Source organism: Carassius carassius, chromosome 3 (assembly GCF_963082965.1).
Source record: "Carassius carassius chromosome 3, fCarCar2.1, whole genome shotgun sequence".
NCBI classification, from domain to species: Eukaryota; Metazoa; Chordata; class Actinopteri; order Cypriniformes; family Cyprinidae; genus Carassius; species Carassius carassius.
Window position 1 is genome coordinate 13,514,222 of NC_081757.1, and position 16,582 is coordinate 13,530,803.

General features: G+C 37.1%; 1 protein-coding gene across 1 annotated transcript; it reads left to right on the top strand.

Annotated features, from left to right (window-relative positions):
* The first annotated feature begins 7,744 nt into the window (after positions 1 to 7,744).
* LOC132114346 (proline-serine-threonine phosphatase-interacting protein 1-like) lies at positions 7,745 to 16,107 on the top strand. The gene is made up of 15 exons (XM_059522457.1): positions 7,745 to 7,904; positions 8,486 to 8,586; positions 8,657 to 8,731; positions 8,926 to 8,960; positions 9,051 to 9,157; positions 9,398 to 9,460; positions 10,049 to 10,153; positions 10,582 to 10,627; positions 10,830 to 10,909; positions 11,233 to 11,331; positions 11,720 to 11,816; positions 11,919 to 11,988; positions 12,082 to 12,116; positions 14,827 to 14,930; positions 15,235 to 16,107. Exons 1-15 carry the CDS (start codon positions 7,875 to 7,877, stop codon positions 15,421 to 15,423), a joined length of 1,236 nt encoding a protein of 411 aa, XP_059378440.1. The 5' UTR covers positions 7,745 to 7,874; the 3' UTR covers positions 15,424 to 16,107.
* The last annotated feature ends 475 nt before the right edge of the window (positions 16,108 to 16,582 follow it).

The window sequence follows — 16,582 nt, forward strand, 5'->3', positions numbered from 1 at the left end:
TTATTTTGCACATTTATAATTCAATAGAACATTTTTTATCAAGAAATAGTGAAGAATCTTTATTTTATTATCAATCTTTATCATATTAGTTCTTTGTTACATTTATTTTCAGATTTAATTTAGAATTTGAATCCAATCATTTTAACGTGGTCTCAGACTTTTGGAACCTGCTCATACTGTACCTTTCTATAGATAAATCATAGTGATGAATCATAGTTTAGAAGATACAATAATTAAAGTGTTCGTGGGAGCAAAGCTTTTTTTGTTGTTGTTGTCTTTTTTTTATTTTGTAATAATTGATAGGTGAAATATATACTGCTTCAACTGAATGCCAATCTATGTTTATATTAATCTAATCATTAATCCAAAAACAATGCTGTTGTTTCATATCTTAGACAAGCATGCATACTGTACTAACACACACACACACACACACACACACACACACACACACACAAACACACATAAATTACTGACAGTCCGGAACACACTCATCAGTCTCATTCACACATTGAGAGCTATTCTGGTCCACTTCCTGGTGTGACTGAGGCATAAGATATCTCAAGCCCCTTGTCTGCAGTAGGGCAGAAACACACTGGCAGCAAAGGTCAAAGCACACCACTGCTTATCTCCATCACTTAGCGACACACGTCAATTCCTGTGAACACTTCTCACCACATCCAGGACTTATGTACATGAAAGTAGCATGAATATGTATAGTCTGCAATTTATGTTAAGAAATGTACCTAGATTTGTGGAAGGTCCCACATTCTTTTTTCCATATTTAGAATAAACAGCAAGTACCTAACTCATTAGTTACCACTCTGTCTTTCAATAAAACAATGCTTTCTTATAGGTGGAGCCAGAGAATACACTATATTGATATTACGTAATGAGAGCTGATACGCTGTCAAAAAAAGGTTACTTAAACTGACAACTTTAAGATTGCATTTTTTTCATAAATTGATAGTTAACTGCAACAATCTTTTTTATGCTACATGGTAGTCATCAAAGTAGTACAAAGTAGTCATCTACTGTTATGTTAGTTCATTAAAATAGTGAAAACTAAAAAAAATGTGCTAGTTATCTGTAATACTGTTATGACCCTTATCAACCACAGTACGTCAAATTCACCTAAAGGATCACAAGCAGTAAATGCATAACAAGAATTAAAGTTATGAAAACGAATCAACGTGCTTATCATTTTTCACTAATAGGGATGTAAAGGGAAACTTGTTTTAAAAGAATTTACCCAAAAATGAAAATTCTGTCATTATATCAAACCTGTGACTTTTCTGTTTTGCATGACTCAAAAGAAGATATTCTGAAGAAGGCTTAACTGTTTTCGTTAATTAAATGATGGACAAAAAACACTGGGACATTTTTCAAAATATCTTCTTTTGTGTTTTACAGGAAAAAAAAAATCTATAACATGGTTTATAATCTTTGAAATAAAACCAGTGATTATTTTCATATCTGTCAGGAAGAGAGCTAGCTTAATTTAAGTTTAGGAGGGTATGAAACTAATACTGTATCCACTGAATCACCTGTTCAACTACTACAAAGACTTGAATCACCTGTTCAACTACTACAAAGACTACTACGTTTGTGTTTGTGTGTGTGTGTGTGTGTGTTAGCCCCTCACAAACTCACTGAGGTGGTCTCTACAGCTAGTGTAACATGACCCTTTCAACAGAAAATACACAAGGGGAGAGGGGGAGAGAGACTGGACAAAAGCCCCTAACAGCAGTGCTGTCCACTAGGTAAAAGTGGAGTTATCCCGAATGGCTGTGTTCGATTGGTGTGTAATGCATTCTGGGGGCTGGTGGTGGGAGCAGGACGGATGGCGCCACACTGCTGGCCCACTGATACACTACACCAGCAAACACAGCCCAAGGGAAGCAGGCGCGTCAATACACACACACACACACACACACACACACACACACACACACACACACAGAGCACCTGCAGGCCAGCTGGAAACCCAAAAGCATCTGCAAAGGTGATGATGTTGATCATTGCAAGAGAACGTGTATGATTGCGACAGGATAAAGAATAAGAAGGGTGCTATTCGTATGTTTACTAGTGTAGTAGGTAACAGTTTATTCACCTCAGTGCTGGCACCAAAACTGAATGTATAGTTTTGTGAACCCCTCCTACTCTGAAGGTCATCTGTGATGTCTTGGGAGGGAGGACAGCCAGATCGATTATAATAAAAATACACCTGCAAAGGACATAGACACACCTAGATATAGATACTACTGTCTTATTGAAACACTTTATCATCTGTGAGTATGCTACTATCTAGGAATAAAACCTCATCTAACATATTATGTAAATGATGTATAGATAGACATAGCAGTGGTGACAGTGTTGGGAAAGTTCACTTTCTACATGAACTAGTTCAAAGTTCAATTCACAAATTTTAAAATGAACTAGTTCAGTTCATAGTTCAAACTACAAAATTTTGAACTAAAGTTCACAGTTCCAAAAATGAACTAGTTCATAGTTCTTTTTTCCATACGTTGCTGCGAGCTATTATTTTTCAAAATTATTGCCACAGTCCATATAGAATCACAGACATCAATTATTTTATCAGTTTTAACAATGAAGCTATGCGTCAGATTTCATCTTCATATCCAATTTTGAATCCTTATCCAACCAGGGTTTACATTAGCATTGAGGGGACAGCATTTCCCCATTGTTGCTTTAATGCTTTGTCTCCCATTCTCACCGACATTGTCATAAACATCATAAAATTCTTTTAAATGATCATACGCTTCTTGCTACATGCTGCTGTCGTTTGCTGTTTTTTTTTTGATGACGCGTCATGCGGCAGACGGCGGTGCGACACTGGTGGCTGGTGTTGCCAGATTGGGTGTTTTTCCGCTTCATATTAAGACCCGTTTACGGTGTGTTTTAGACGGATTTTCGCCTGGAGGGCTCTATAGAAATCTCCCTATTGAACGAAGTTAACCTGAGAGAGCGTGCCGTTCACAGACACCAGAATGAACGAGTTCACATTAACGTTCATCAGGCATTAATACAGCACGTTCAGTTCACGTTCGCCCAAAATATGAACGAGTTCATGAACTATCGTTCAATGAACGCGTTCAGGCACAACACTGAGTGGTGAGGATTATGAATTCCTGTTTTTGAAGATTTCAATATCAAGTCCATGTTAAAGTAAAAAAGGTGGATTCAGAATATCTTTACAAAGATCAACACTGAAACATTTTTTATTACTACCGCTAGAAAGACAACTAGAAGGGTTACTGCTCCGAAATATATATAAATATTAACAGCATGTTATAATATTTGTGTATTTCTTTTAGATAATTTTATAAAGTACAGTCATGGCCAAAAGTTTTGAGAATTACATAAATATTGGAAATTGGAAAAGTTGCTGCTTAAGTTTTTATAATAGCAATTTGCATATACTCCAGAAAGTTATGAAGAGTGATCAGATGAATTGCATAGTCCTTCTTTGCCATGAAAATTAACTTAATCCCAAAAAAACCTTTCCACTGCATTTCATTGCTGTCATTAAAGGACCTGCTGAGATCATTTCAGTAATCGTCTTGTTAACTCAGGTGAGAATGTTGACAAGCACAAGGCTGGAGATCATTATGTCAGGCTGATTGGGTTAGAATGGCAGACTTGACATGTTAAAAGGAGGGCGATGCTTGAAATCATTGTTCTTCCATTGTTAACCATGGTGACCTGCAAAGAAACACGTGCAGCCATCAATGCAATGCATAAAAGTGGTTTCACAGGCAAGGATATTGTGGCTACTAAGATTGCACCTAAATCAACAATTTATAGGATCATCAAGAACTTCAAGGAAAGAGGTTCAATTCTCGTAAAGAAGGCTTCAGGGCGTCCAAGAAAGTCCAGCAAGCGCCAGGATCGTCTCCTAAAGAGGATTCAGTAGCGGGATCGGAGTGCCACCAGTGCAGAGCTTGCTCAGGAATGGCAGCAGGCAGGTGTGAGCGCATCTGCACGCACAGTGAGGTGAAGACTTTTGGAAGATGGCCTGGTGTCAAGAAGGGCAGCAAAGAAGCCACTTCTCTCCAAAAAAAACATCAGGGACAGATTGATCTTCTGCAGAAAGTATAGTGAATGGACTGCTGAGGACTGGGGCAAAGTCATATTCTCTGATGAAGCCCCTTTCCGATTGTTTGGGGCATCTGGAAAAAGGCTTGTCTGGAGAAGAAAAGGTGAGCGCTACCATCAGTCCTGTGTCATGCCAACAGTAAAGCATCCTGACACCATTCATGTGTGGGGTTGCTTCTCATCCAAGGGAGTGGGCTCACTCACAATTCTGCCCAAAAACACAGCCATGAATAAAGAATGGTACCAAAACACCCTCCAACAGCAACTTCTTCCAACAATCCAACAACAGTTTGGTGAAGAACAATGCATTTTCCAGCACGATGGAGCACCGTGCCATAAGGCAAAAGTGATAACTAAGTGGCTCGGGGACCAGAATGTTGAAATTTTGGGTCCATGGCCTGGAAACTCCCCAGATCTTAATCCCATTGAGAACTTGTGGTCAATCCTCAAGAGGCAGGTGGACAAACAAAAACCCACTAATTCTGACAAACTCCAAGAAGTGATTATGAAAGAATGGGTTGCTATCAGTCAGGATTTGGCCCAGAAGTTGATTGAGAGCATGCCCAGTCGTATTGCAGAGGTCCTGAAAAAGAAGGGCCAACACTGCAAATACTGACTCTTGCATAAATGTCATGTAATTGTCGATAAAAGCCTTTGAAACGTATGAAGTGCTTGTAATTATATTTCAGTACATCACAGAAACAACTGAAACAAAGATCTAAAAGCAGTTTAGCAGTTTAACTTTTTGAAAACTAATATTTATGTAATTCTCAAAACTTTTGGCCACGACTGTATATAAAGTGTATAAAGTTTTACATTTCAGATTTAATATAATTTTAGTTGTGATTTTTATCATGCATTTGTAAAGAAAAAAAAAGAACTCATTTATGACAGGTATGTTTAATATTTGAATATTACCAATATTTTATGTATTTTTATAATGTCTGCGTTATATTTTACATACATTTCTGATTTCATATCATTTTAGTAGTTTTACATTGTAGAAAAGACAAAATTAGTCAAGGAAGGTATAATATTTAATATTTTAATAATTTAACATTTTAAAATATTGTGTATTTGCTTATTTTGTGTAATATTTAGCCTAATGATTTGTTAAACAAATATTTATGATTATTTGCTATTTGTACTGTTTATCTTACTATTACTCTGTAAAAGGTCTGTAAAAGCTGTTTAAAAGTTCTGGGCGACTTGATCAAAACACTATTTTTTAAGGTTTCACAGTTTATCACATTTTGTCCCTGACTGTGCCTTTATATTAATCGGAAGGCATGAAACAGATGCAGAACCGCAGCATTTTATCCAAATAAATGTTGATGTAAATTAGATTGTATAATAAGCAAAATAGAATTTGACCTTAGTTTTACTACAGTATTATTATCCCACTTAAAATATATCTGCATTAGGTAAAAGCAGAAGACAGGCTGCATGAGAATGCAAAGTCACTCTCTGACAGCAGGTGGCGCTTATAGAACAGTAGTCCTGCGCTTCTAAATACTACATTAATAAGCATCTGGAGGCAAGATGAAAAGAAAAGAGCATCTAAACTTTTCTGAAGACAGTCAGTTCCCGACAGAGATTCATTCATATAAAAAAAAACCAACCCCAATTTAGTAGCCCTATTTAGGAAACAGACAGATCACATATAGGGTAACAAATGCATTTTCACATCATGCTTACATGCACGATCTTCTACATAATTTTCCATTTTTATTACCACATTCTCACCTTTTCAACATAACTGCATGCATGTGAAACTAGACACAATCCAAGGTAACAAAGAAACTACTTTTAGTCTTCGCCTCATTCAAGGAGCACTTACCTAGAGAGGGGGCATTAAACACACAAACACACACACACTACGTCAGTCTGTCTGCAGCCTAACCACAATCCTCTTGCCTGCTGTGGCGACCGCAAGCAGTCAACAATGCCACACTCAGCATCATACTGCATAACAGAACAATCAATACACGCACACACACAAACCACCACCACACTTCATCACATCAATCGATAATTATGTACACCACCACATAGCTCAACAGCAGTTATGCATACTTCTTAAATGTCTATAAATACATATCTATATAATATAAATATTCACAAGTGCAAACTGCCTGCACACACAATCTCTTTGACACACAATGACAAACATGAAGGATATTGCCCAAAGCGCATGCCCAAAACAAGCTGACTGAGTCTTACATGACTTACATATATATATATATATATATATATATATATATATATATATATATATATATATATATATATATATATATATATAATAAAATGAGTAATAAAAATTAATTTCTATGTTATTACATGAAGCACATAATTGGTTAACTGACAACCCCCAACCCCCAACCCCAATGAAATGTACCATAGGTTTTATTTTATCCCATCTTTGTACTAACGTTCACCCTCACCCCATCCCAAAATCTAAAATCATCCAGCTGGTGTGGAAGTGCTGCAGAGAATAAAACTACAAATCTGTCAGCCAGTGAACAGGTTGCATTAATGTATCTACCAAAAACTGGTACACTCCACCAAAGCTGTTTGTTTTTCTGTTAATGTTTTAATTCTATTTTCTATTTCTCAATTTTCTATTACATCAACATTTTAGCACTTTTTTAGAATTGTCTTTAAACTTTATTTATTTATTTACTTACTATATTACTGCAGCTCTATTATAGATTTGTTAATGTATTCACAGATTCACAATACTAAGGTAGCCTAATGATGTTTTCCTGAACCACATGGGCCTAAAAACTTTTTACATTTAAGATTTTATTCAGTATATTTAAAAAATAATTATTAATATTTTATTGCTGTAAAATAAGTCGATTTGTTGATTTATACACAGAACATATTTGAATAAACCTGTAAGCATAACCTGCATTATTATCATCATTTAGACCTATATTTCACACACATCTTGTTGCACGTGCACCCAAACATGCTTTTAGGACCTCCTCTTTGCAAAGATGCTGTTTAGCTTTTCACACGGTATACTGATCCCAAAGTGAGATTATTTCTCAAGCAGACACTTGATCGGTTTCTCTTTGTTGAGCCCATAGATGAGCCAGGTCAAGTGTGATAAACCCGTTTTATCTGAGGCAGCGGAAATACAGTAATTATTCCACACTAATACACTCTATTAGATTAGGAGGGTTATGTCTCCCACTTTTGGCTGAAGTGTGTTACAGCAATCATTAGCCAGAAAAGAAGAACATGATAACGGAAAATAGAGTTTTTGTTTACATTGGCATACAGGGATAAATTGTTTAACAATAGGTGCCGTTTCACACTTCACACACAATATGAAGCCAATTGTTTATATTGTGTTGCATATATCAACAGAAACCCATTTTCCATAATGGTGCAGTGTTAAAATAAAATTCTAAACATCTATTATTTGGTCTACCTTATCTTATCAGTTCGTTTGGCGCTTGTCTGGCAAATTTCTGTCATCTCTGTTGAAATTACGTGCTGACAGTGACATCAACATTAGCTATTCTTCCTCTTTCAATGAGCAAATGAAGACGCCAAGAGATCAAAGTTGACCACCACGCAGTTTCTTCCTCATTTCAAACTCTTCATTTGACGGTTGCCTCTCCGCGTAGCTCGTCTTTCTTTAACCGTGACAGCAACTTTAATGTAATCTGTCACAGCGGTGCTTGTGGGTGTTCAAGAGGCACTTCTGAACTATAACTTTACGAAGCCTGGTAAAGAAGATGGCTTTACTGTTCTGCAATGCCTTTTGGGTAAGTTCTTGTTTGTAAGCCTCTTTTAAGTACAGTTTCTCATGATAGCCTATAGGCTACAGGAAATGTAAAATCCTTTACTTCTATTTTTAGAATAATGGTTTGTATTTCTTCTTCTTCTTTTTTTTCTTAAGTGAATTCGGAAAACTTAAGACGGAAAACTTGAACTGTCATGTCACTTTATTTTAATGGTCCCCCAACACACATTCTATTATCTTTACAAGTACATGTCAGCTTTTACTTATCTACTACCCCTAACTCTAACATAACTGTCTACTAGTAGACTAATGAGATTTAGTTAGTACACATGTAGTTGCAAAGTTGCATATAGAACATCTTAAATGGACTATTTAAATAAAGTGTCGCTTGTTTTTAAAGGGTGGGTTTCCTTTTAATAATATTACATTTCAGTAAAAATTTTAAACTACTATCTTTCAAATATTATTTTCATATTTAATTACTAATTTTTAATAGTTCTCCAAAGAAAAGTGTGCTTAGTGCTCATAAAATATACATATCAGAAGGACTACTATGTGTGTCTCATGTATGTCATGTGTGTTGCGTGTTTGTTATGTTTTCAGGGTACTGACTTTTCTGACCAGTCGGGTTATGAAGCAATATTGCAGAGGTTACAGGATGGCAGACACATGTGCAAGGATGTAGAAGAACTGTTGAAAATGAGGTATGGGGTAGTTATTTATAGCGGTGTGTTTCTGTGAATGTCAGTGTGTGACTTCTGCTCTCCTTCGCAGAGCACTAGCAGAGGAGAAGTACGGCCGAGATCTGGTGGCAATTGCTCGGAAGGCAGAAGGTCAAACCGAGATTGGGTAAGTTGCAAACAAATTCCATTTGAAACACACACACTTTTGCTACTTAACTCACATCACACACAACAACTCCTAAGTAAATGCCTCATGTTTATGTAAAACTTTCTTATCTACAATATATAGTAAATGTGTCCAAAAGTGTGTAAGATAAGTGTTTGTGTGCATTCATTACATCATTTGTTTTCCATACTCAGGACATTAAAGGCCTCGTTTGACAAATTAAAAGCAGGTATGTGAGGTGATGCAATTCCCTTTTGCCTCTTTCCTAGAAAAAGGCTTTGAATGTTATGTTCTCAACCTGATTTGCATTGTTTTCTAGAAATTGAGAAGACAGGAAACCTGCACATCCAACTATCTGAAAGGATAAAGGAGGAAGTTCAGAAAATAGAGGCATTTCGAGAGCGCCAGAGGGAACAGAGAAAAAAGGTAGAAAATAAATCGAATGATCCATTACGCACACAGCCCACAGCACTTTGGTAGTGTTTCCATGGTCACAGTTGTGGTTATTCATATGGTCAGTGTGCAAGAGGAAGAAAACTGGCACTTTGGTTTGCAAGCGCACAAGCATTAACACAGACATCATATGTTGTATTTTGAATGATCACTAATTTATTTATTAATGCACGTGCTAAACGATGAAAGCTAATGCCTCTTTTTCCTAATTAGCTTGAAGAGATTATTGAAAAACTTCAGAAGCCTAAAATGCTGTTGCACAAGAAGACCATGGAGGTAAGTAGAGTAAATCTGGTTAAAACAAGTATCTATTTTCCAGTGTTAAGTCCTCTCGTTTCCCCTTTCATTAGTTGCTCGTGGCGTAAATGACACATAATTCTCAGGGTCCAACCTAATTCTATATCAGCCAAATGAGGAAGACAGAAGTAGAAACTGAAAGAAGTAACAGAAGCCACTAGGCTTGTAGTGATTGTATTTGTAGAATGAATTACGCCATGATTAGACAGCACACATAAGATAAATTCTGGCTTTTGTTCATTGGCTATGGGTTTGAAGACTCAAACATTTATTTTTACCACCAAGAAATGTGTAGAGAGAGATAGAAAAATAAAAAGGCATGGAAACAGATGGTGACATCGAATGTGAGAAAATAAGAATAGGTTGGTTGGTTTGTAGGTATGCTTGCTGTCTCTGGATATAATAAGACTTGAACTTCCTGTGTTGTACAACCACTGAAACACCAAAGATCGTGCGATACGTTTTTAGACACATTTGTATAACAAGCTCTGTACCCACCTCCCTGTTTATTTTTATCTTGCATTTATACTCACTTTGAAACTATTTTATTTACTGTATGTCCTACAGTCAAAAAGGTTATATGAGCAGAGGTGTAAAGAGGCAGAAGAGGCTGAGCAAGCAGTGGGGAAGAAGACAAATGTGACCACCTCCACCCACCGGCAATCAGAAAAGGTGTGAGGGCCTGAACTGAAAAAAATATTGAATATGTACTATAACGTTTTATATACTAAATAACTTAGTAAGTTAAATGTTTCCATATTTTCCTAACGAGAAGTGTTCATTTTAATTCTGGAGTTTTAGACAGTTGTGAAAATTATCTATGGCAGGTTTGTGGTCACAGTAAGGCCAAAATGAGGATTAAAGCAATGCAAACTTGTTTCAGTCTGAATGGGCATCATTCCACCCCAGTGTAATAAGAAACTGTTCATCAGTCAGTGTAACTTTGATTTCTTTAGAATAGAGACTTTGTGACAATTCTGTCATATGTATGTTACATTAAAGATTATTTGTACAATATATGTTACACACTGCTCTTCAAAGAAGTCAGGTTCAAAGACTGAGTATGGCTATTTATCAGTCTATGTTGTATTGTGTTGTAGGTGATAAGCAGGGCGCGGTTATGCAGGCAGGCAGCCAACCTGTCAGGTTTGTGCTAAAACACTTACCTGTTGTTATGATCCTGGCTGGCAGTAAGAGGATAAATGCAATGTAATGTCTTTTGGATGAAGTCAAAATAATCAAATATTCAATCAAGCATTGTGCATGCATTGTGTATACTACACTTTACATCTTACATGTTAATATTAATTGAGAGTTGACTTTCTGTTTTATTCTCTTGCTGGTTCAGAAAAGCAATACAAATGGAATGTTGATCAACTAGAAAAAATGTGCCAGGACTGGGAGAGCACATACAGGAGTGTGTGTGAGGTAAAGAACTATACATAAACATGCATAGACCACTAAAATATAAGGTTAAAAGAGGAAGGAGTGTCTACACAAATAAGCACAGCTTCATGTTTTATTTTGGGTAATTATGACTAAATGAGAGAAGACAGAATCTCACAGGCATGTGATAAACAGTCATAGCATTCTGTCATATACAGCTGGAGAATATTTATTGATGTGGTATAAAACTTTAGACAGGTTGAGAAAATGCCATTACCAAAAATAGTAAAAAGGGAAATAATTCTTAATTCACTGGCCACATTTTAAAAATATTTCATGTTTTGTATTTGTGTGTTGCCTTGTAGGTGTTCCAGCAGCAGGAGTCTGAGCGCATTAATATCTTGCGCTGTGTGTTATGGGATCATTGCAATCTGCTGTCCATGCAGTGTGTCCGTGATGATGACGTAACTGTCCACATTTCTCAATCTTTATATACCAACCCTTATGAAACAAAAATATATTGCAGTATATTGGAAAATATCATTTAATATATTAGGCATATATTCTTATATATATTTCTTTTTTCCAATATATTGCAATATATTGAAAGCGGCAATCATTTGTATATTTTGCTATATATTATATAATATATGTATCATCAATATATTATTAAATGTATTCAAATATATAAAATATTAGAAAATAAAAAGGGAAAATAATATATTACAATATATCACAATATATTTTAAGAAATATATTGGTAAATATATTTTCCTTTCGTAAGGGAAAGCCTAGTCAAATGCTGTTTCTGATTTACAGTTATTTTAACAACTGTTTTCCTTTGTTTTCTAGTGCTATGAGGAAGTGAGAAAGGTTTTAGAGCAGTGTGACATCATCACTGACAACAACTGCTTCATTAAAATGAAAAAGACAGCCTGTCGTCCTCCAGGTATATTCACCACCATCATGATTTACTTCAGAAATCCAACAGTTCAAGAGCTGACATACAGTAAGACACTGTTAAGAAATTCTACATAAATTGTCTCCTCAGCTCTCATTGAGTTTCAGAGTTACTCTGAATTGGACGCTAATGGAGGAGTCAGGAGAGTTGAAACAAAGAGGTGAATGTCTGAACTACATCTTAATAAAGAATTACTGTTATTTTATGTTTTTTTTGTAACTTGATTGTTAAACTCTACCTTTTGTATCTGCAGATTATCTGTCATGCTTCCAGGGATGTCTTTCAGTGGTCAGTATTACTTCTATGAAGTCTTAAAGAGATAGTTCACCCAAAAATAAAAATTCTGTCATTACTCACCAATCTGTTACTCACCAATACTCACAAATCTTCCAAACCGGTAAAACCTCTGTTCATCTTCGAAACACAAATTAAGATATTTTTGGTGAAATCTGAGAGCTTTCTGACCCTGAAACTGACACATTCAAGGCCCAGAAAGGTAGTAAGGACAGGAGTGGGCGTTCTGCCACAGAGCATCCATCTTTCTTAGTTCATCATTTAACAAAAACCCAACAATTCACGATCTTAACAAATTAGAATACTTCATAATACCAATTTTTAAAAAAACATTTTTTGTGAATTGTTGATCTTCTGGAAAGTATGTTCATTTACTGTACATGTACTCAATACTTGGTAGGGACCAAGTTATTTTGCTTTAATTACTGCCTCAATTCAGTGTGGCATGGAGGTGATCAGTTTGTGGCACTGCTGAGGTGGTATGGAAGCCCAGGTTTTTGACAGTGGCCTTCAACTCATCTACATTTTTTGGTCTCTTGTTTCTCATTTTCATCTTGACAATACCCTGTAGATTCTCTATGGGGTTCAGATCTAGGGAGTTTGCTGGCCAATCAAGCACACCAACACCATGGTCATTTAACCAACTTTTGGTGTTTTTGGCAGTGTGGGCAGGTGCCAAATCCTGCTGGAAAATAAAATCAGCATCTTCAAAAAGCTAGTCAGCAGAAGGAAGCATGAAGTGCTCCAAGGTTTGTTGGTAAATGGATGCAGTCACTTTGCCGGTGAAGCAGGGCGAACCGGCGAGCTCGGTTGAGCTGAAGACGGTTCCGGAATCCGCTGGAAGCTATGCTTTTACGGCGCCTCAGCGCAGCGGAGAATGCAGGCTCAGAGAAAAAGGCCAGGTGAGTCCTCAGAGTCACCATGGCAACAGCTCGCAGTGGGGGCATCCGCCGTCAGCGAGCGAGCGCTGCATGATCTTCACCCAGGCAGGAGACACAGATGACGTACCGGTCTCCCTCACTGAGTGGGGCTCTGACGAGCCGCAGGAAGGCATCTTAAAAAAGACGCGACTCTTTTACGAGTGTGTGTCGCAGGGCGAACACACACACACACACACATAAAGAACAGCTTGGATAAAACAGGATTGAAAGGATATAGGCGCCGGATAGCGCAGCAGGAACGGCAGTGGAAGGCGGCGATGCCAGCAGCTTCAGAATGGCTCGTCCTGCTGATGTGCTTTCTCAGACGGCGCTTGCTTCCTCCGTGATCCAGCGATGCGTGAGCTTCGCTGAAGAGATGAAAAATCAGGTGAGTCAGGCTTTTCGAGCTCCTTTTATAGGTTGGGCCACACCCGTTTCGGCGGGAAGTGGCAAGAAGGGCGCGAAGCGCCCTTATTGGTCTGATGTTGCATCAGCCCGCGCTCGATAGGCTGTGCAGTTGCCGCAGAACAAGCCAATGAGCGAACGAGCCATCTCGCCTATGGCTGTGTACTGCTGCAAATGCGCTTTACAAAAATACAAAATTAAGGATAATTTTTTGCTTCAGTATTTCGTGAAAAGAGACTTTTCCCGTAGCGTCTTAGCTAAGACGCAGTACTCGTTCGCTCTTCTAGAGAGAACCGAGGTTACGTTTAGTAACCGAGTACGTTTTCAAAAAACACAATGGACCAACACTGGCAGATGACATTGTACCCCAAATCAGTAGAAACTGTGGAAACTTAACACTGGACTTGTGCTATGAGCTTCTTCACCCTTGGTTTCCAAATGAAATACAAAACTTGCTCTCATCTGAAAAGAGGACTTTGGACCAATGGTAACAGTCCAATTCTTCTTCTCCTTAACCCAGTTAAGATGCCTCTGACATTGTCTGTGGTTCAGGAGTGGCTTAACAAAGAGGAATATGACAACTGTAGCCAAATTCCTTGACACGTCTGTGTGTGGTGGCTCTTGTTGCCTTGACCCCAGCCTCAGTTCATTCCTTATGAAGTTCACTAAAATTCTTGAATCCAGTTTGCTTTGACAATCCTCATAAGGCTGCGGTTCTCTCGGTTGGTTGTGCATCTTTTTCTTCCAAACTTTTTCGTTCCTCTCAACTTCCTGTTAACATGCTTGGATATAGCACTCTGTGAACAGCCAGCTTATTGGCAATAAGTTTTTGTGACTTACGCTCCTTGTGAAGGGTGTCAATGATTGTCAGAGACCATTTTGAAGGCTCAGGAAAACTTTGCAAGTGTTTTGAGTTGAGTAGCTGATTGGCATATCACCATATTCTAATTTGTTGAGATTTTTTGTTAAATGTGAGCCACAATTAAAAAAAAAAAAAGACATAGACTACTTCAGTCTGTGTGCACTGAATTTATTTAATACATGAGTTTCACAGTTTGAGTTGAATTACTGAAATGAACTTTTCCTCGACTTTCTAATTTATTGAGAACTAATTTGATCAGAAAGCTCTTGGATTTCATAAAAAATATCTTAGTGTTCCAAAGATGAACAAAAGTCTTATGGGTTTGAAACTACATGAGGGTGAGTAATCAATGACAGAATTTTCATTTTTGGGTGAACTGTTCCTTTAAACTTATAGTCAGTATGCAAAAAGCATTACACTAATATACTCATAATACATTCCAGTGAACTCTAGCACTTAATAAGCAGTATTAGGAATTATCTACACTGAACATCGCTGACCTTACTGTACATCACAGGGTGTTCTGAAGCAGGAAGTAATTCAGCTGGCTCATACACATCTGCTCAACAAACAGGAGGAGGACCTGAGAAGTACATGGTGTTATATGATTTTAAAGCTCAGGTAAATAAATACAGTAACTGTTATGCTTAGTTTTTATCCCAAGGGTTAGTAGACGCTGTGGTTGAGTTTCATTTATCATGCTTTTTAGAGTTTCTGTTTAAGTTTCAGAAATTTAATTGAGGTAGCAATCGGGAACTAGAATTGAAAGTAGAAATAAAATTAATAGTAATTCAAATGTTTGCCTGACAGCCTTGTTAAAAAGTTTAAAATGTCTATATATGTTTATAAAAAAAAAAACATTAATAGTCTTTGGAGACTAATTTTATGAGTTGTGTACTCAAATCCCTGTATCCCTAATTTCTAGGAAGATGATGAGCTGTCTATCAGTAAAGGACAAGTTGTTACCATCACTGAGAAAGGCGAGGATGGGTGGTGGAGAGCATGGAGGGATGGAATATCTGGGCTAGTCCCTGGAACATACCTGACCAAAATCTCAGCGAGTCACAGTACACGTCTTGCTGCAGCTCATCCTGATCATAATCCCATCAAATAGAGTTTAGTGAAAGTGACGTGACATACAGCCAAGTATGGTGACCTATACTCAGAATTCGTGCTCTGCATTTAACCAATTCAAAGTGCACACACACAGCAGTGAACACACACACACGGTGAACACACACTCGGAACAGTAGTAATCATTACACTAAGTCTGAGGATTAGTTCAGCAAGCATAATGATGTAGAATGATTACATCAGTGTAGCAGTACATCATACTATTAAGACAGTAGCTTTCTTGACAGACATCTTTAGGATTTTCTTTTATCTTTAAGTGAATATAAGTTATTCAAAAGTTGTTTGTATAGTGGTACTGATCTTGATACAGTTTAGTCAGTTTTTCCATGGTGTATAGTTAAAAATTATACAACAAAAAGTTATATGATTTGCATTAGAATTATGAATTTTAAAGTTTTATTTTTTACTTCTTTTAATGTCTGTACTGTAATATATACAAATATAACACTGTAATGTATACATTTAGTATTATCAATTTTGTAATATATTGCTATATTTTATCATATCTTATTTGTAATCTGCATGTTCACTCAGTAATACATATACTCATAATGTAAATAAACACAAGTTGATGCAATTAATACTAAAATGAAACAATTAAATTAGTCAAATAAATAATAATAAACAATTCTGAGAGTGAACTGGGTATTCAAAGTGATTCTCTGCCTGCAGGCTATTTCAAACACACACCAAATAAAGGCACAGAAATATGCAAACATCTGTTCTCCCTCAGACAAAAAAGGTACAAAGCTAGGGGCGGTGCCTAAAGGTAGAACACCTATAATGGAAGTGGTTGGGAACCACGGCTTTGAGAGTAAAATTAAACCCTGCAGCTCCTGATGATACACTGATTTGTAAAGACACAAAACGATCGGTCTGTGCAAAAAACTGAGAAGTATTTATATTGCAATGTCTGAACTGTCCTGAGCGCGTTTCTTGGTCTTCAGCCTTTGCGTGAGGCATCTTCTTCTTGCTTTACAGCGGATCACAGACTTATAAATGCATAACCACTACCTATCTCAACCACTGACACACTGACACTCTCGGTTCGTTCCAAACAGGATATATCACCTTTCGAAGGGCACTTCAGAAAGGGTCATTCAAAACGGAAGTGATCAAAACTGGCCACTTCAAAGGGT